General features: G+C 45.3%; 2 protein-coding genes across 2 annotated transcripts in view; both read left to right on the top strand.

Annotated features, from left to right (window-relative positions):
• Positions 1-21,348, top strand: part of LOC122372342 — a 65,956-nt gene that overhangs the window by 16,496 nt on the left and 28,112 nt on the right. The gene's annotated exons all lie outside the window — the stretch shown is intronic.
• On the top strand, positions 16,212-19,594 carry LOC122372290. The gene is made up of 2 exons (XM_043349351.1): positions 16,212-17,900; positions 18,531-19,594. The coding sequence occupies exons 1-2, from the start codon at positions 16,228-16,230 to the stop codon at positions 19,207-19,209; spliced, it is 2,352 nt and encodes a 783-aa protein (XP_043205286.1). The 5' UTR covers positions 16,212-16,227; the 3' UTR covers positions 19,210-19,594.

Raw genomic sequence — 21,348 nt, 5'->3', positions numbered from 1 at the left:
AGAAGCCAAAGGAACAGACCCAATGTGTATCTCAGTAGGATCGACTGCCTCTACCTGAAGACAGTCTTTAGCCTAGTAGTTCCCAACAGCCGCTCTCGGCAGAAAGTGCTGTTCCACGTGTCGTTCAGTTATGTGAATGCTGTGACGTCAGGGTTCACTGTCCGTGTCCCTGCGCTTTGTAACCGCTTCTTGCAGCATACACCCACCGCTGACATGTTGGCACCATCGTGTTCCGTTTTATCAGACATCCGTGAGTTTGCTCGCTCTCAGGGAATGTACACGTAATGTGTCGTCTTCATCGTAGTGTACAGGGTGTCCCATAAGTTCGTACTCACCTAAATTTTTCGTTTAGAGGCTCTCTTGCTTAAGGGCACGCTGAACTTGGCTCGTAACTGGGCTTACGTGTTTGCCATGGCTGGTAGCAACATGCTCCACAGTACTCAGTAGCTAATTTCTCTAGGCAAAATAATTTTTGCTAGAAAGTCCGCTTCCTGCAGAGGTGGCTAACGCCGCAACATAGGGGTCTCCGATACGGGTACGTATCGTATCGGTATTTAGTCAGCACGTGACCATTCGTGACGATTGAGGGTGATTGAAGCCAACCAGTCTAAAGCCAATGTCTGTCGCTATAGTACGCACTAGTGATGTCAATTACAGAAAATCGGAATACCGATACCAAACCAAATACCAACCAAAAACCGTGGGGAAATACCGAAACCGAACCAACTTTGAAAGATGAGGGAAATACCAACTTTTTACCAATTTCTTAGCCTCTTTTACATTAGTAAGGGTTAATAATACCAACAAAATACCAAACACATTAGGATTGAAATACCAAATACCAAGTTGGCATCGGTTTGGTATCGGTATACCAAAAAGTTGGTATCCGATTGACATCTCTAGTACGCACTGTCAGCACGTGACGCCGATGATTTGTCGGGAGTCAATCACTGCAAGTTTGTCCTCCTTCCAGTCAGCCCTCAAGAGTGAGCCATATGGCCAAAACTTCTAGCGTCAAAGTGGCCATTAAAAAGGTCAAAACGTTTGAAAGTTGATAAGCTGACTTTTAAGGATGGATCATCAGCTGTCTAAGAATATTTTTCGGGGTACATATCTCAAGGTGACTTATTAGTGGCAGGCTCCTTGGCTACCCCTATTAGTGGCAGGGGGGGCTGTTTACGACCCCCCCTTGATATCTCGAGATCTAACGGGCCGATTTTCAAAATTCAAACGGCATTCGATTTCGCTCAACGTGATCTACATTTCTAAAAAATAAAAATTAGAAAATGTCAATAGGGGGGTAGAGGGGGGTAAAAACGGGCAAATTGCAGATACATTTCAGGCTGTTTATCACGGCCAGGTTTCTGAACCAATCTTAACGCAACTTTTGCCGATCGATAGAGAATGAACCAGGAATTCACATGGATCCTAAAAATATGCATTTTCAAAAATCATAGGCGGATACAGATCATTGAGATTGGGGGTACACAAAAAGTATAGTAAATAAGGTTTTTGTTGGTACTGTTTCTAAAAAGGGTGGTAATGGTCTTGTTATGTTACAATTTTCTTATGAGAGAACGACTACAATTGTATTGGTCATGCATAGGCGGTGTCAGGGCACCTATGTTGGGAGGTAAAACATAACCCCCCTTTTTGGACGCCTGGATCCGCCTATTATAGCAAAAACGTGTCAAAAGAGGATGCACAATAACTGTATATGTTATCACATGATACCTTTCATTCACTGTTCGTAAAACTGGTGCAGCATCGTGATCTTCGCCCAAATGACTCGCTTCACGAATAGGACCCCCCAATTCCCAGTGCTCTGGAGCCGCCCCTGGTAAAGTTATGAACTTGAAATTTTCAGGGAATGTGCCCAATTTAGTTTTAGGAAAAGTCAGAAAATTTCAGCATCGTAGCTTCAGCGGTTTCGGAGATATTCCCGAAAAACCTGAGGGGTGGATAAAAACAACTCCCCCCCCCCCCTGCCACTAATAGGGTTAAGCTTAAGACTTGCCGGAGGACTCAAAACAGTCGAAAATGTCTTAAAATGGCCAAACATGTGTTTCGTTATGCCTGAGGCTAAGAAATTGGAGGGCCGATGACATCAATGTGGTCATCTGGACTACCTATAGTCCATGTTCGAGATGAAACACTCGTCCAAACCCTAAAACGGCCCCATAAAGGCGAAAGAGAAGGCCTCCGCTTCGTCCCGCTTTGTTCCTATGCAAAAGGCCAGCGGGCCAGGGTCACGGTATTGTGGGGTTATAGGCGTCCAGACGCTGACCAGGGTACGGTTGGTTCTCCAGAAACAGATTTGGGACGCAGAATGCTTCTCCAAGAAGATCTGAAAGGAATCTCAGCGTTCTAGCTTAACTCAAACTGCAAATATGAACACATTTTTGAGGAGAAAATGGCATCCGGGAGGTCGTAAGCCCATCTTCAAGCGAGACACTGAATCGGTGAACAGGTCAAGGAAAGCTCAAAAGCGGTGCCAGGAGAGTGTGACAGGCGTCTGGCGCAAGATCACATGTCAGGCAACTCATCGGATCCAAATTTCATGAAAATACGTTGGGGATACTGAAATCGTGGCTCGTCGAAGCGAAACGCTGTTCCAGCCTCCAGGAGCTCACGGCGAATGTCAAGTCAGTCTGGGCCAACTTCAAGCCTGCTACGCTGCCAAACATGACGGGTGGCATGCCGCAGCATGTATTCATGTGTTTGCCCATGAACTGAAGAGCACATTGACGGGTCATAAATATTTCAAAACGCACTGTACTCTGTTTTACATGCAAATATAATGTGAGAACGAACTTATGGGACACCCTGTACACGTCCTCGTCACCTAGTTTAGGTAGTGTATGACTGCCAGTGTGCCACTGTAAATGGGCTGCAAGGACTGTAGTCTGTTTGATGGTTTGAGTTTAGGGACGCCTCGGCGACAAAGGTCATTTGGCAAGGACTGTAGTCGGCTAACACAAATACAGAATACCACCCCAGAGCCTTGCCAGGTCTGCGGAGTCACTTGATTTTTGGTGGCTCCGACTCCGACGCCGGTTTTCAAAACAGACTCCGACTCCGTTTCCGCACTCCTGGCTGTAACCAATGCAGTCAAAGTGCGCTGTGGAGTGAACAGCAAGCCGCCGGTGCATTCTGGCAGCTCGTGGCCAGTTTATTGCCCGTCAATGATAATATTGCGACGCTTGATGTGTCATTTCAGCGCAGTATGCATGTCCAATGTCCATACTTACGGCAAGCGCCAACATTTTGGGGAGAATCTTAGGGCAAACAGCGCGCCATTAAGGCGCCGTTTATTCGGCCGAGGTCGGTGTTAAAATATGCAATACTGTTTCATAGAAGCCGGGGTCCTCGAATTGTGGTACCGTAGTTTCGTGTAACTTTGGCCCACTTGTTTGGTAAAGCTTCAATAATTCAGCTATCTGTTATTGTACAAAGTTAAGCAAGAAGGCCTATAGAGGCCTATAGATAGAGGCGTATCTTGGCGTTCCAAAAAATGACGAATTCGTGTGTGCTGCAACACTGCACACACATTTTTTTTGTGAAAATGCAAGTGCCCAATGTTGTACACGCTAGTTCGACAACTTTGGCCCAGCAAAAATAGTCTTTAAAAATAATGGTTTCCGCCTTTTTTACTCACTTCCACACATAGGCGGCGGAACGGGGAGGGCACCGAGGCACCGTGCCCCCCTTTGATTTACGCATTTTAACATTAGCCCTATGGGCGTTGCATGGAAAGAATGGGACCAAAAGTCGGCCGTGTCCCCCTTAATTGAAGGTGCTCCGCCGCCACTGCTTCCACAAATCATATGACAAGATTGGCCACCTTAGCAAGTTTTCAAAAAAAAAAAAAACAGAAATCCCTAAAAAGACAGCGTGTATTATGACCACATGGCCAAGTTTTTAACACTACCTTGACCTGAAATGTTGAGTATCCATGACAGGTTGGATGATGATGTAAATAATAAACCAAATTATTACAAATGCATTCGAATATATTCAAAAAGACACACAAAGCTTTCGGTTCATGGAACCTTGATCACTAGGGTTGTTCAAAAAAAAACGAATTTTGGAAAAGTATATGGGCTCATGGCTCATGTGGTGCGGTATTCTTTTCTGAGACCAATGATGCCCTTTTTTCTGAAAAGTATCAACTGTTAGGGGCTCCTCAAACGGCTTAAATAGGACCATGTTACGCCCGCCGACCGGCCGGTGTCAATAAGGGCGAGAATTCGACGCCGCACGGCGGCGGCAGCGCCTTATCGGCACCGCGCGCCACGACATCTGCCGGGCGGCCGGCTGGGCGGTGGGAAGTTATAAGTGCGTGGTCTTATTGCACACGATCGGGGTGAGCTATCCCATGTTTTCGGGGCGGAAAGTTTCAGTGCAGCATCGGTGCGTCTGCCACGGTGGTCTGTGTCGATGGTATAGAAAACAACTCAAGCAGACCTCAGAAAATACTGAATGATTCCGGGTAGTTGCCTCGAAACAATCCGTTTCAAGAATACAGCTGCCTTCTTAACGTACTGTATCACTTGTTAATTCTTCAAAAAGCAAGCTCTGAGCAATAACAGACTTCTTCGCATTGCTGTTGACAATTTAAGTTGCTTTTGGACGGTGGCTCGCAGCCCCAATATGCTGCCGCGTAACTCTATTCCAACGACGAAACGGCAACTTAGCGAGAATCGAAAATTTAACGAAGTAGGTACAACAGGAGCTGGCAAGGCTCCTGCATTGGTCTATCCGTCATGAGTGACACACCGGGGTAATGTGTCACGTCAGGGCAGAGCTGTGTTCTATGCCGGGTCTGGATTCGGCTCTTGATCGGCATCGGTGGGCACGGCCGGACTGCCGGCGTCGCTTATGCTCGAAGGATTGGATAAACGGCGCTTGATTTATATGAGTAGGTACTCCGGCTAATGTCTCTACTCATGTCTCACTTCGTCACACTGTCAGGGTGGCCACCCTGTCACTCCCAGACATGTTATGTTTTCTTTCGACCCGCTAATCTAAGTTAAACCTGGCGTCGATTCTGTTGCCCCAGCATCTGACATCAACGTATCTGAATAATGACATTGGTGACGCCTATGCTCGTCAAAGCCACCCCCAAACTTGGGCCGATGACTGTCGGGTATCCTCCATATTCTGTCCTTGTGCATACTGCATTGCCAGCCCCTGCTGTACGTATATCGTGAATTTTCGATTCTCGCGACGTTGCCGTTTCGCCGTTGGAATAAAGTTGCGCGGCAGCATATTGGGGGTGCGAGCCACCGTCAAAAACTAACGTAAATTGTCAACAGCAATGCAAAGAGGTGTGTTATTGCTCAGGGTTTGTTTTTTGAAGAATTAACAAGTGATACGGTACGAAGAAGGCAGCTGTATTCTTAAAACGGATTGTTTCGAGGCAACTACCCGGAATCATTCAGTATTGTCTAAGCTCTACTTGAGTTATTTTCTATACCATCGACACAGACCACCGTGGCAGACGCACCGATGCTGCACTGAAACTTTCCGCCCCGAAAACATGGGATAGCTCACCCCGATCGTGTGCAATAAGACCACGCACTTAAACTTCCCACCGCCCAGCCGGCCGCCCGGCAGATGATTCCAGGACAAAAAGTCAAAAGACAAAATGTCAAAAGACAAAAAGTCAAATGCAAAAAGTCAAAATGGATAAAAGTCAAATGGAAAAAAGTCAAATGGATAAAAGCCAAAACGGATAAAAGTCAAAAGACAAAAAGTCAAATGGCAAAAAGTCAAAACGTCCAAAAGTCAAAAATGCAAAAAGTCAAATGGCAAAAAGTCAAAATGGCGAAAAGTCAAAAACGCAAAAAGTCAAAAGCAAAAAGTCAAATGGCGAAAAGTCAAAATGGCAAAAAGTCAAAAACGCAAAAAGTCAAAAAGACAAAAAGTGAAAAAACGGCAAAAAAGTCAAAATGATAAAAATCAAATGGGAAAAGTCAAATAATCGGTCCAGCCGTTGTGCGGTTATTGAGGATAATAGTTTTCGGGTGTGTGCAAAGTACCCCAAGTTTAGCACGCGCCACGTGCCAAGATCGACACTCAGACAACATGGTGTCCATGCCATACAACTTTTACACCCAAGTGGTATTCAGCAAAGAAGACCGCTTGTCGATGCGGCATGCGGTTCTTGAGTTATAATGGTTTGAAGAGCGTGATGGGGTCGTGTCGGGTCGGATCGTGTCGGGCCGGGTCGCGCATACTCAGATTTTTGCCTTAAACACGAAAGAACTCGCTCGCTCGCTGCGCTCGCTCGCTCGTAATTAACCCTATGGCGTTGCATGGAAAGAAATGAGTTCAAACTGCCTCGAGCCCCTCCAACATTGAGAAAGTTCCAGCGCCAGTGCTCCCACATGTAATAATAACCTGTGAATCATTTTCATTTTATTACTTAATGGGTTCGTTCATTAAAGTATGTTCATTTCTTTTAACCAAATTTCTATAAACCCAGCGCGTTGGATGCTGGACCAGTCAGCAATGACCGTACAGAGACCAGAGAGCGTGAGTGGACGGAGGGGATCGCGTCCAGTCTATCGGGCACGTTTAAACTTTCAGATAAAACTTTGCCATAGCACTGGAACTGCACGATGGGGCAGTGGTGACCCGGGAACGTTTGAAAAGTTGATGGGGTAGGTTGAAAGTTGAGAGGACAAAAATTGCAACTCAAAATTTTGAAATTATCTCGTCTTTTGTATTTTTTACTTTAAGTCCATTGACGTCATTTAAGCGTTAATCACATGGTATTTTTTTTATTTTGAGGATTTGGCTTTTCACCAGGGCCTCCTCTCAGGGGCGACACTTTCCGAAAATTATTGGTAGGGCTCTAATGTAAATTTTTGCCAATTCAAAGCGATTCTTTCCACGCAACGCCATAGGCATAATGTTAAATTTCCAAAATTATTGGTAGGGCTCGGGCCCTACCATGCCTATACAAAGCGACACCCATGCCTCCTCTAACATGTTAACTGCGGGAGCTGCAGCCCCCGCAGTCATCCTCCAAACTGGTCACTGAGGGGTACCTTGTCATTTTTTAGTCTTAGACGTTTTTGGTAGGGGTTACCTTAGTCATTGCCCGTAATCGGGCCCCCCCAGTCAAAACTGCTTAGAGGAGGCACTGCTTTTCACCCTCTCCCATGGGGGAGGGGCTGCCGCCGCCCGGTGCTCCGCGCACCACGGACGCCACGCGAGCGCTGCTGGCGCGGCGGCGCGCACTGCTCGGCCCGCGCGCCGAGTATACGGTGGTGAACCGGCAGTGTCGAGCGGCCATCAGACGTGACCACGCGGCATACTATGCTGACCAGCTGCGTGAGGCAGGACCGGCGAGGATGTGGACAGTGCTGCGGCCAGTGATCGGGGCGGGGAAGAGTGCCACTGCTGCTGCGCCAGCGTGCACGCCGGAAGCGCTCAACGCGTATTATGTGAGCGTGGGCCCCACCACCGCAGCCAGCGTCCCTGCCCCGCTGCTGCGGACCCCGGTACCTGTCAGAATCCCTCGCGTACTACATGTTCCTTACAACTTCAGTGGGTAGGGTACGTTGCGCTGTATAATATTTTTCAAAAGATGAAAAGATCGATGCTTCGACTTTTATCCTTGACTTTTTATTTCAGACTTTGACCCGCGCACCGACGGGGGTCTGCGCCAACTTAGTACCGACGGGGGGGGGGGGCGGATGACCGCCCCCCCCCCCTGAGATCTCGAGAACGAAGCAAGATAGCGACAAGCGGTAAACGGCATCGGATACGCACGGTCAAGATCTACAATTTTTACTAAGGTCATTTTCAGGTCAGGTCAAAGATGACGTCACAGGGGTCGAAAAAGTCAAAATGGCGGCGCTGAATATGGAGAGAGTTTTTCTCGAATAACTTTCGAATTAGTCAAGATAGGAACAAACTAAGGGCATCATCGTGATCCTCTCGTCAATCCGCATCGAATGATATATATGTTGACCTCGAAAGGTCAAGGTCAAAGGTTGACCTCAGGTCACGTGACCTCGAGGTCATCATGTATATCATTCGATGCGTCTTGACGAGCTGAACACAATGAGACCATCCACGCGTCTGTATCTTGTTCCTGTACGGAGTTATTGGCCAAAAACCTTTGGTGACCTTTGATGACGTCACATGACCTCACAGCTGCCCAACAGCAAAACAGACCTCAAGGTAGTGAAGGTTGATCGTATATGAAGTCATGTATGGTATATGGGGCCATTCCGACCCGTTTTAGTGGTAAAAACAGGGAGTTGATTTTTCCCCCATTGACTTATAATGGGGAGGTCGCGAAATTGACCTGACCTTAGGTCACCGATATCAAAATTCCGAGATATACAAATTGTAGTTACTAATGACCTAATAACATCCTGCGACTTTCAAAGGCCTCCGACATCTACTGTAGCTGTGGCACGGTGACAAAGTTGCAAAAAAGTGACTTGAGGTTGGGTCATTCAAAGTGACCTGGTGACCTGACCTTGAAAGGTAGGAGGTTCAAACTTGCACACCATGTGTAAAATTAATAAGGGAATAGTCATACCAAATTTCGCGGCGCTACGCGCCGCGGTTTTCCCGCTATTCGCGAAAAACCTCAGGGGGGGCGGATATCCGCCCCCCCCCCCGTCGGTGCGCGGGTTGACTTCGACTTTTCTATTTTATACTTTTTTCATTTTTGACTTTTTGTCTTTTGACTTTTACCCGTTTTGACTTTTTGCTTTTGACTTTTTGTCTTTTGACTTTATTCCGTTTTGACTTTTTGTCTTTTGACTTTTACTCGTTTTGACTTTGTCTTTTGACTTTTTTCCGTTTTGACTTTTATCCTTTGACTTTTTGCATTTTTGACTTTTTGTCTTTTGACTTTTACACGTTTTGACTTTTTGCTTTTGACTTTTTGTCTTTTGACTTTTTTCCGTTTTGACTTTTATCCTTTTGACTTTTTCATTTTTGACTTTTTGTCATTTGACTTTTTGCGTTTTTGACTTTTGCACATTTTGACTTTTTGCTTTTGACTTTTTGTCTTTTGACTTTTATCCGTTTTGACTTTTATCTTTTTGACTTTTATCCCGTTTGACTTTTTGCATTTGACTTTTTGTCTTTTGACTATTTGTCTTTTGACTTTATTCCTTTTGACTTTTTGTCCGGTTACCCCGGCAGATGTCGTGGCGCGCGGTGCCGATAAGGCGCTGCCGCCGGCGCGCGGCGTCGAGTTCTCGCCCTTATTGACACAGGCCGGTCGGCGGGCGTAACATGGTCCTATTTAAGCCGTTTGAGGAGCCCCTAACAGATGATACTTTTCAGAAAAAAGGGCATCATTGGTCTCAGAAAAGAATACCGCACCACATGAGCCATGAGCCCATATACTTTTCCAAAATTCGGTTTTTTTTAACAACCCTATTGATCACTGTTTTTGCACAGTGATCAAGGTTCCATGAACCGAAAGCTTTGTGTGTCTTTTTGAATATATTTGAATGCATTTGTAATAATTTGGTTTATTATTTACCTCATCATCCAACTTGACCTGAAAGGGGGAGTGGGGCTATCTGTTACAGGGGTAGGTTGTTGCAAATCAAATGGGGCGTTCCACGACAAATCGACAAATAAAAGATTAAATTTGCACCCTCATATTTTATTTTTCGTTGAAAACTGGTGTAAGGGGTTGTGATGGGCGGGGAAGCCAGCTGTGGCAAGGATTTTTTTCTTCGAACAACGGTTTCCGAGATATAGCCTCGGGCAATTCCTGGAGGTCACGCTGTAACCCTATGTTTGGCGGCTTATAACTCAGAAACTATTGGTTTTCTATTATAAAAACTTTATATCCTTCGCCCCAGTGGGGGGGGGGGCATATGTTACCACCCTGTCGCGTTTTTCGCGTGTGAATAAAAAACCGCGGCGCGTAGCGCCGCGCCGCTTGGGGTAGCTTTTGGTACATCAATTTTGGACAATGTGTGAAATTTTTGACCCCAGGTCATGTCAGGTCAGGTCACCAGGTCAAGTTAACTGACCAAGCCTTAAAAAAAGTTTGCAATCATGTCCAGCCTGCAGTGTTTGTCAGAAAGGTTTTAAACTTGGTGGATTGCATGCTGTTATGGGAGCCTACAATTTGTATATCTCGGATTTTTTATATCCGTGACCTAAGGTCAGGTCAGTGGCATGACCTTTCCATTACAAGTCAATGGAGAAAAATGAAAATGCCTCTAGATCCGTGTGTACGCATAGGAACAGTCCAAATATTTCAGAATCACAATGATTTAGTCCACTCGTGATGACCAAGGTGTCATTTTTGCTGATAGCCTCTAGAAAGGTCATCCGAGGTCATTTGAGGCTACAAACAGTTTTTTGCCAATAACTCGCGATTGGAAAGACATAGAACGCTGGGGATGGTCTCATTGTGTTTGTCTTGTTGAGACGCATCGACTGATATGCAACATGACCTTTTTCGGTCAGGTCATGACCTTGACCTGAGGTCAAATTTTTAAGTTGACCTTTCAAGGTCAAATTATAGTTCATTCGACGCGTCTCGGTGAGGGGAACACGATTCTGGCAATACAAATGTCGTGGCTTTTTGTAGTCGAAAGTTATTGTCGAAAAACACTTTTCGTAAAAACAGCTATTTTTGGAGTTTTTGCCCTCTGGAGGCTAAACCGTTGACCTGGGGACAATATTGATAATGAGCTTTTCAAAAGAAGAGCTCAAAAGCTATCGAGTGCTTTTCCATGCGTTTTTCTAGCTACCACAGTTCCTGAGATAGCGGCATGTTTTCTGAAAAATATAATGACAATTGGCAAATTTTGACCTTTGATGACCTCTGGTGACCCCAATATTGCTCTAAGGTGAAAAATGACCGAAATACTTTCAAACGTACGTATTGAGAGCTATCGACTGCTTTTTACCGCGTCTTTCTAGCCCTCTTAGTTTTTGAGTTAGAGGTGGGTGGTAACATATGCCCCCCCTCACTAGGGCGAAGTTGGCCGAGACCGCCACTGGGGCGCGGGATATGATTCAACTCACAATCAACCAACTAACATTTTGGGTATCTCGGATTTTCAATTTTTGAAAATTTTCATCACGTGACCTTTTGACATATTTTTCGAAGAGTGACCTTGATATTTTCCCCACTGAAAGTTGCAATTTTGTCTGATGACGATTATAGCCTTATCAATTGTCATTCATATGCGATAATAAAAAAAGCGGTTATCGCATTGCGTTGACCTCAGGTCAGGTCATTTTTATGACGTGTCCATTATTACGAGCGGGAGCGTCAGCGAGATCTCGAGAACAAAGCAAGATAGCGCCAAGCGGTAAACGGTACAGGGTACACACGGATAAGGTCTATAATTTTTACTGAGGTCATTTTCAGGTCAGGTCAAAGATGACGTCACAGGAGCAAAAATGAAGTGAAAATAGCGGCACTACATATAAATATGAAGTTTTTCTCGAATTACTTTCAAGGTATCCCAGCTAGGAGCAAAATAATAGCACCATCGTGATCCTCTCGTCAATCCGCATCGAAACATATGCATGCTGACCTCGAAAGGTCGAAAGGTCAAAAGTTGACCTCGAGGTCACGTGACCTAAGGTCAACTTTTGACCTTTCGACCTTTCGAGGTCAACATACATATGTTTCGATGCGGATCGACGAGAGGATCACGATGGTGCTATTAGTTTGTTCCTAGCTGGGATACCTTGAAAGTTATTCGGGAAAAACTTCATATATATGTAGTGCCGCTATTTTGACTTCCTTTTTGCTCCTGTGACGTCATATTTGACCTGGCTTGAAAATGACCTTAGTAAAAATTATGGACCTTATCCGTGTGTACCCTGTACCGTTTACCGCTTGTCGCTATCTTGCTTTATTCTCGAGATCTCGCTGTCGCTCCCGCTCGTAATAATGGACAGGTCATAAAAATGACCTGACCTGAGGTCAACGCAGGGCGATAACCACTTTTTTTATTATCGCATATGAATGACAAATGATAAGGCTTTAATCGTCTTCAGACAAAATTGCAACTTTCCGTGGGGAAAATATCAAGGTCACTCTTCGAAAAATAGGTCAAAAGGTCGTGTGATCAAAATTTTCAAAAATTGAAAATCCGAGATAGCCAAAATGTTTGTTGGTTGATTGTGAGTTGAACCATATCAAGCTTTTATCGTAGAAAACCAATAGTTTCTGAGTTATAGGCCGCCAAACATAGGGCTGCAGCGCGACCTCCAGGAATTGCCCGAGGCTATATCTCGGAAACCGTTGCTCGAAGAAAAAAATCCTTGCCACAGCTGGCTTCCCCGCCCATCACAACCCATTAGACAAATTTTAAGCAAAAAATAAAATATGAGGGTGCAGGGCACTTGTCGATTTGTCGTGGAACGCCCCAAATATCCGTAGAAATATAATAAAAAAGTAACCGTACTTTCATAATTAAAAACGAAAATAGCAAAAATGGCCAATAAGTCAGAGGCAGGGTTGTATACGACTCAATCAATAGCAATCAATTCAATCACGAGAAATTTGGGAAACCAATCAAATCAATCAAGTCACAGCAGTTTTCGGGAATTGATTCAATCGACTCAAACGCGACAATGAAAGGAATCAATCAACTCAATCAAACGACTCAAACCAAGACATACATTAGTTTTTTTGCCCCACCAACTTGGAAAAGTGTCCATAGCAGTCTGGTGTACCTACCTACCTACCTACCTACAGAAGAAACATAAAAAATATTGTAATTTGAAATTATAAATTGCCATGCCATTCAAAGTTTCTATGTAATAAGGAAGGATACCTAGTGATGGACAGGTGGATCATGATATTGAGGTTCAATGGGTAGAATTGGAGCAGAAGTTTCATTTAATGGGTGCAAAATAACCCAGTAGTTGAGTCGCCCCTTAACCCAAATCACCACCTTTCACCTAAAAGTTGTCAATTTAATTTTGGCCATATTCCAACTCAATTTACACTAAATATCAGATATTGCAGTTGAAAGATGACTGCTCGGATTTTGGCAGTGTTCGTGATTTGGTCATTTACCCTACACCATGTCTATTTTAATGGATAATATGCATCAATAACATATTAACCATAGAGAAATAGAAATAACTATCTTACCTGCATGTGACGGTTTCGGTTAGACAGAGACTGACGGGCAGCCTTAAAAATCTTTCCACACAATGTGCATTTGAGACGTGGGATGTTGTCAGATTGGGAAGGAAGAGATTTGAGGTATTTAGCGGTCCACGACTCTGGACGTGGCATGTAATGAGAATTCAAAACATTTTATTGCAATACAATTTGAAACTGTTAGGACTAGGGGATAGAGGTGAGAATTAAAAATATATTTAAAAGGAAATGGAGAGGACAGGGACTCTGGAACCACAGGATAAGTTAAGGACAAAGGAAGTAGGAACAAGGAAAATTAGGCACGGTGCGACTGCGAAGCAAAGAAAACGTTTTGCCAATACCTAAGTATGCTAAGCTTTTATAAATCCTTATTCTTCGTCTTTTGATTTTTTGGTAAGATGACGTCATTGATTATCATGTAGTATGGTAGATCATCATATAATAAATCGGTTGGAAAACACCAATTTCGTTTTAATTATTATTTCATTTGAAATAAAACCACTCAATAATATTCGGTAAAATATTTTAAGGAAAATGAAATATATTAAATATGTTATGCTTAGGCTCTCAGGAGAAAAGGATCAACAAACGTTCTGCTGCAAATTAAACAATGCAGCAAATTAGCTATTAGTTAGGTAAGGAAACGTAATTAGCGAGACGAAAACGGCGCTTTTGTTTCAGTTATTTTTGTAGGGGTTTCAGATATTTATAGAGTTCAGTCACAGTGGGTTGTTTCTGAGGAGATGTGAAGATGTGAATTATTAATTAATCACACTTTATTAGTATATAGGGCCTTGCACTTTATCATCTGGATTAAATAAAATCGTTTCCTGCTGAGTGCAGAAAGGTAGGTAGGTGCATCGCCAGGTTCTATCACCAGGATTGGAGCAGTTATTGCAGTTGAAAGTCAAAGTTGGCTGTTCATGTTTAGGCCCTGTTCTTTATTTGGCCATCTACCCCATATTGCAGTTGTGATGACAAACAGTTTTTAGTGTAGTTTTGTGATCTTTGATGTCATCAATTGGTGTCATTATTTTTCGTCAACTAAAACTTATTTGAACTTTCCATTCAATCGACTCAATCATACGAGTCACTCTAATTTTCGGGAATCAAATCAGTCAATTAGTCGCTAAAGTCAAACGAGTCAGTCAACCAGTCATCTCGAAAGTCAATCGACTCAATCCAATCAACTCAAAATACGCGTTGAAACAAATCAATCAATTCAATCGACTTGATTGGTATACAACCCTGGTCAGAGGAGCTTTCGGCTTACGCCTTCTTCAACTGGCTCTATTTTATTACAAATCAAATATCCGTAGAAATATAATAAAAAAGTAACCGTACTTTCATAATTAAAAACGAAAATAGTAAAAATGGCCTAATAATTCAGAGGAGCTTTCGGCTTACGCCTTCTTCAACTCGCTCTATTTTATTTTTATTTTTGGTGCAAACACATTGAAATTCAAATCTATAGCAGCAGCAGTTAGGTATAGGCACTTCTACGAAGGGTTACAAAAAAATTTCTAATACATAGGCTACAAAGCACAAATACACATTTAATGATTTGTGACAATCACCTATAATTGCACTATACAATCACATCTATAGGGTGAATGTGATGAAATTAAGCACATCACACACATCAATCACAAACACACTAATCGCTATGGTAATGAGAATGCAGAACAAATCATGCCTACATTAAAGGAATATTTTCACCTTGAAAAAGTGAAGTGGATGATTCCAAAACACTTTAAAATAGTCGATAATACCTGAATGGGTGGCTACATGCCATTAATTGGCCGAATTTGGATGAAAACAGCGAAAAACTATATTTAAAATGATGACGTTATTTAGGGTAGTGACGTCATGTGCAACACAAAGCCCCGTTGTGGGAATGAAGTGAACTACAAGCCACTTCAAGTTATGGTGAATCCTGTGTGTTACAAACATTGCGTGGAAGTTTCGATAATTGCGCAAGCGTTTGTGGCTATTTCTACCCATTCCTTTCGTTGTAACATTTTTCCTGGCAATTTTATTTTTATTTTAACTTTGAAACGAACGGAAGTTTGTCCTACGTGTGGCACAAGAAGGGTTTGGCAACGAAACTTCAAAGCGATAGAGCCATGAAGAAAATTGGATGGAACAGTGGTGAATCAAATTTAAATTTATCAATTTGAATTCGGCGGAGTGCAGAACCTTTTGAATAATTTCAAGCCATGCATAATGCATTACAAAATTCACGATGCAGAACAATGCTAATCAAGCAAAGAAAATGAATTTAGGTGAAGCTGGTTCTGAATGCTCCATACTTCTAGGTTTCGGAGCCAGGGACAGTCGCTTACAAACATCATGACTTCTTTCGGCACAACTTATAATTATTAACTGGTTGTGCTTTGATGTTGATGTAAGGTATGTTTGGAACACAACTAAATGGTGCTGATGGTGCGAAAAGTAACGTCTGATCTTTACATCAATGTCTGACGTTGATCGCCCTAGCAAAAACGTCCTATTGAGTCCTATAGGACAGTCCTATAGAAATTGTGTATGACTTATCAATAGGAATCCTATAGGATGCCTATAGGATGCCTATAGGATACTTATAGGATACCTATAGTAGGGTGTGTCGTGGAGGGGGTGATTTTCGCTGATCTTAATGCCGTGTCCGGAATTTGTTGCGCTGATTCATCACAAAACAATTTTTCACTAACATTTGTTTCAAAACTGCGCAGATGTTGGCCTCTGGAGGAAAGTTTGCACCGATGTCAGATGCCCCAGCGCCATCTGTGATACAACACACGGACGACTTAAGAACTAAAGATATGGCTACGAAACTAAAGGTGGCGCCACTGATCGTTTCGAAGTCTTCGATTGTCGGCATGCAATATCAAGGGCATTTGAGCGTCGTTTTTGTTATGATCAGTTTTTTTATTGCAAGCAATGTTATTTTCATTCTGTAATATTCAAATCTGCAAAATTAACTAACTATGGAAATATGCTGAATGTGTTGTCATATACATGTACGATTTATTACGTTTTGGAACCCGAGGATACCGGCTGATATATATTTTTTTTTTTGTTATTGATTTATGCTATTCTGCTTTGAATCAAAACAATTCTGCATCGGGTCAAATTCATACCGAGACGGACGGTGGTGGGGAGATAGGGCTTACTGGGGTGGGTATCTAATGATAGCAAAGTCGATTGAACTGATGCCTAAAACACGTGCTACTACGCATCATTTCATCCTGGGTAAGGCAGGTCCATTGCCTACAACCGTGCTGCCGACAAAGGGTGATGTGATTAACTATGTAAAATTTCTCGATCAAGACAGCAACGGGTTCTCGACCACCCGGAAAACGCCAGCTCCTTCAGTTTTCAATCATGTCGCTGTTAGTGTCAGTGAAATGTGGTCGCAAGAGGGCATCCCTGTCCATGGAATTAAATATGTCAAAGAGCTCGTGCGAAAGGAGTATGCTGCATATAAAAACGCGAACAGGACGAAAAAATCTCAAAGGGCGGACGCTGACAATAGCCACTTCTTGAAGCTATTCGACATCGCCATGTGCAAATGTGCCTCCCGTGCGGCGTGCTGCTGTCCGCGAGATGCAAAAGTTCCAAGTGAGGAGTGGCCATTCCTCAAGGACCAGCGACACAAGCGCCGACTGACGCTGGGATCATACGATCGGGCCACGAGTGAGGCGAGGCAGGCGCGTCTGCAGCGTCAGTTATCGCGACACCGCAACCAGCAGCATGGTGGCGCTACGGAGCCTTCTCCTGGGCCGAGCGGCGTTGGCAGTGGCAGCACCGTCGGCGCTGTGCCCGCCGAGCAGCTCCGCCTCGGCGACACTGACAGCAGTGACAGCGGCGGCGGCGACGCCGGCAGCGACTCGTCTGCGGATGACGAAGAGTTTACAGCTCCGACTGCACTTCCGAGTGCCAAGAACGCAGATGATCTGAGGGAGACGGCGCTCGCAGCGGACCGGTACGGCGTTTCTAACCGGGCCGCTGCTGCTATCATAAACGCGTTTCAAGTCGATATCGGGCGCATCAATGAAAACGACATGTCGAACGTCGTCGACGCCAAGAAAATATGGCGCGCGAGAAACATGATGAGGAATGAATCGGCCCGACAAAACATCGACGCAGCTGTGTCCGGAGGAGTAGAGAGCTTGTACTTTGACGGGCGCAAGGACAAAACATGTACCGACTGTTCGGCGGCGACAGACATACAAGAACATGTCGTCGTCCTGTCTGAGCCGGGGAATCTGTACCTGACACACTTCACCCCTCAGTCTGGGAGCGCCATTCACATGGTGAACGAGCTCTACACCATCGCTGTGGCGTTCGGTGAACATGTGAAAGCACTGGGATGCGATGGTACGGCGGTGAATATCGGGACCAGCGGTGGTGTGTGCCGACTTTTCGAGCTGGCGACAAATAAGCCCGTGCACTGGTTTGTGTGCATGCTGCACGGCAATGAATTGAACCTGCGGCACGTATTCAAGACGCTGGACGGCACTACCAGCGGACCTCGAACCTTCAACGGCGCCATCGGCACCAGCTGCGCCGAGGACGTGTGGAGGAGGGAGGTGGCGCCGTTCCAGCCCGTGCCCGGACACGTGCCGGAGATGACAGCCGAGCTGGTCGCCACCCTCAGTCACGACCAGCAGCTGCTGTACCGACTGGCTCTGGCGGTGCAGACTGGCGACATGTCGGACTCCGTGGCGCGACAGAGGATCGGGCCACTCAACCACGCCAGGTCAGTACTCGGGGCGCAATATGAGGCATGTCCGTTATTTCGTGACACATGCATAGTTACGCAAGTAAAATAGATTAACAATTGATCGCACGTACAATCATATGCAGGTATTGTTTATTTCAGAAGCATGCAAAGAATGACAAACGAGCATTTAACTTACGTCATTATCAAGTTTGAATATTGTTTAATGAATAAGTTATGCATGCAAATATTATAATAATCAGTTATTAGTTCGTTTCATTCAAAGTAGATACCTATTACCTAATAACTTAGATCGAAACCTCGCTTGTGTTCTTTGTTACTCTAAAACAATACAGGTTTCAAAATACATGTTTATGTTACCATTGGAAACATGAAAGTTGTCAACTTTCATTCACTTGTCTTACAGACATAAGTAATGACTATACCATTATCAAATTAATTACCTAAGTTTTGATAAAACTGTGTTACTGCAACAGAACACATGTGATACGAGTGGAGTAGCGCCTCTACCTATAGCTAACGAATGTTCGCTGTTCAGTGCAGAAAACGGTTTATTTTAGCCGTGTTTGTACGGCACTTTATCGTTGGTTTGTGATTTGTGTGCGTGCTTGAATTTTCTTCTGATCAAAATTGTGGCGTCCGTTTCAGATGGCTGACACTCGGCGCGCGGGTGCTGCGCCTGTACGTGAGCACAGAGTCACCGTCTGACAGCCTGCGGCTCCTCGTGCAGTTTCTGGTGACTCACTACGTGCCGGTGTGGTTCTGCATCAGGCGACACCCCGACTGCACAGACGGTGCAAAGAACTTCCACCGTTCTGTGGAGCTTCTCCGAGAGCTGCCGGAGATGATCCAGGAGGTGGTGCGACCCGTCCTGCAGCGCAACGGGTACTGGGCGCATCCTGAGCAGGTGCTGCTCGCGATGGTGGCTGACGGTGACGCTGGCGTCCGACAGGAGGCCGTGCGCCACATACAGGCAGCCAGACAGCGCGAGACGGAGGACGTTCGGCCATTCCGGCTGCCGGAGCTGAACTTCAGCGCCTCCGCTTACACAGAGGTGATCAGCTGGAGCCCGCCGGAGAGTGTGACGCAGCCGCCGCTGCTGCGCCACCTCACAGACGAGCAGCTGCAAGCCATCGAGCACTCTCCGCTGCAGCTGCCGAACTACCCGGTCCACACGCAGGCGGTGGAGCGGGCAGTTCGGACCGTAACCGAAGCGTGCCTGGCGGTGCGTGGGGAAGAGGCGCGTCACGGCTACATCACTGCACGCCTGAAGCACCGCCGCTGCCATCCGGTCTTCGCTTCGAAGAAAGACTTCCAGATATGCTGAACTGCTCAGTGATCACTGTCACCCGTTCGTGTGACTGCCAGTTCGGTCCTGTCGCCGTGTCTTCGAAGTTGCCGTCGCCGCTGCCTTGGCCCGCTGCGACCCGCCGGGGCCTGCCCCTGCCGCTCGCTGTGATGTGGTTGTCGCTGCTGCCGCCGCCCCACCCCCCCCCCCCGCCCGCCCCGCTCGGCCGGTTTTAAGAGTGCAGTGCCATACCGTTACGTGAATGCTCGGAAGATTTTCGTGTTTTTGCGATTCTGTAAAAGGATGTTTTCTTCATACGTGAATTATGTCGTGAATGAGACCCCATACGTGGGTGTCTGGTGTATGGTTTCGGCTTTCGGTTTGCGTCGGGTGCAGTGATTGATGTATTTTATGTTACATGTGGTTGATTAATCTATATTATGATTTATAACATGTCTGTACGACTGTCATGCCTTATGTGTCTTATTGCGCCTGAAAGGCGCCGCGTAGCGACGTGAAATTTGGCATGCCGAATCTGTGGGCGTGGGCGGCCTTTGTATTAAAATTTGGGCGTCATCGGGCCAGGGGTGCGCCGTCAGCACGCGCTCGCGTGCGCCATAGGGTTAACACGGGAAACGGTCAAATCGACGATCGGGCGAAAACCGGCCTGCGGCGCCCACTTCCCGGGCCCAAAACTCGGCGACAGATTGCCGCAGCGAGGTCGGGTTGCCACCACTGGATAGAGGAGAGATGGGCCTAGCGTATTGACATGGTTTCATAGTATAGCACGCGTCACGTGCAAGGCAATACCCCCGGTTGTTAAAAAATGACCGATTTCATGCATTGTGGGAAGAAAACCGATGCCGCTGGAAAACGGCTTGACGGAATGAAATCGGTGTTGTAGCATTTTGCAGACATATGTACGTGTAATGATAGGAAAACAAATAAAAAGTGATGATCCGTACCATTTCCTTAATAACGAAAAATTAATTGGAAAATGTGATTCGCGCGGAGCGCGTTGTCCTTTACAACATCAAACGTATTGAAAACGCTGATCAATCGCTATGAAACCTACATATTCGGAAAGAGCATTCTTTTCTGACCAATATCCACCCAAAATATTATCGAAAAGTCAATAAACTTTTGTGAAAATGACTCAAACATACGACCGTGTTTTGTTAACGTTACCGGTATTTTTCGACGAAATCGAATCGGTGGCTTCGGCAGGCAGGCCATTCAACTTTTGACAATAGCTATCAAAGCATGGGCTGCAATGCACCGCCCGCCAAGGGGAATTCCAAACACTGAAAATAAGCGCCTACCAGTAAACAGCACATTATTGTACTAGGAATAACTCAGCTACTACTGGGCCGATTGAGCTAAAACTTGGACTGTGGGTGGAGGGGGCACTCACCTGACGATGTATGGTCATGTGTGACAGGTAGGGTGGATCGATTGCACGTGCGCACGTGAGGGGTCCACTTATACATCTCAAGAACAGCAGGGCCGATTTCGCTCTAATTTTGTACACTGTTGGGGACAATTTAGAAAGGTGGCTGGCAAAAGTCATCTGGAGTCTCAGTTAGCGCGTGCGCACGTGCAGCGCGCCGCTTTTATATCTCAAGAACGGCTGGGCTGATTGCGCTCAAATTTGGTACATTACTTTAATCGAGTATGAGAAGGGTAACTACGTGTAGGTTATGAGTAAGGTAGGGTATGAGTAGGTTAGGGTAGGGTAGGGTGTGTTTGAGTTCGATAAAGGCAAACCATGAGAAAGGCTCTAACAACCCGCAACCAGCACCAGCGTACCATGCCGTTCAAACAAATATCCAACTCCGACAAAATAAGACAAATAAAAATCAAAAGTTCCCACACCCAAACTAATGCCCCCTCAAACGCATCTATAAAAACGCACAGTTATAGCGCAAAACATGCCATCTAGTACGAGGATTTTCACGAAAAAAAAGTTCGGTCCTGTCTCGTATCTCGCATTGATGATTCGAAGTGTAGTGAATGTTGCTTCATTTGTTAGCTATCGATATACGTGGCATTGTGAGATACCATGTACTGCATTCAGATGAGCCAGGCTCTCATGATGTTTGCTATCGTTCTATTTAATTAGTATTATATTGATAAGCACGGAAATGGCAAGTAAACGACATAAAACGGCGTTCGTGG

This window comes from Amphibalanus amphitrite, unplaced genomic scaffold (genome assembly GCF_019059575.1).
Source record: "Amphibalanus amphitrite isolate SeventyFive unplaced genomic scaffold, NRLGWU_Aamphi_draft 000004F_arrow, whole genome shotgun sequence".
NCBI classification, from domain to species: domain Eukaryota; kingdom Metazoa; phylum Arthropoda; class Thecostraca; order Balanomorpha; family Balanidae; genus Amphibalanus; species Amphibalanus amphitrite.
This window is presented reverse-complemented; position numbering and strand designations above follow the sequence as displayed.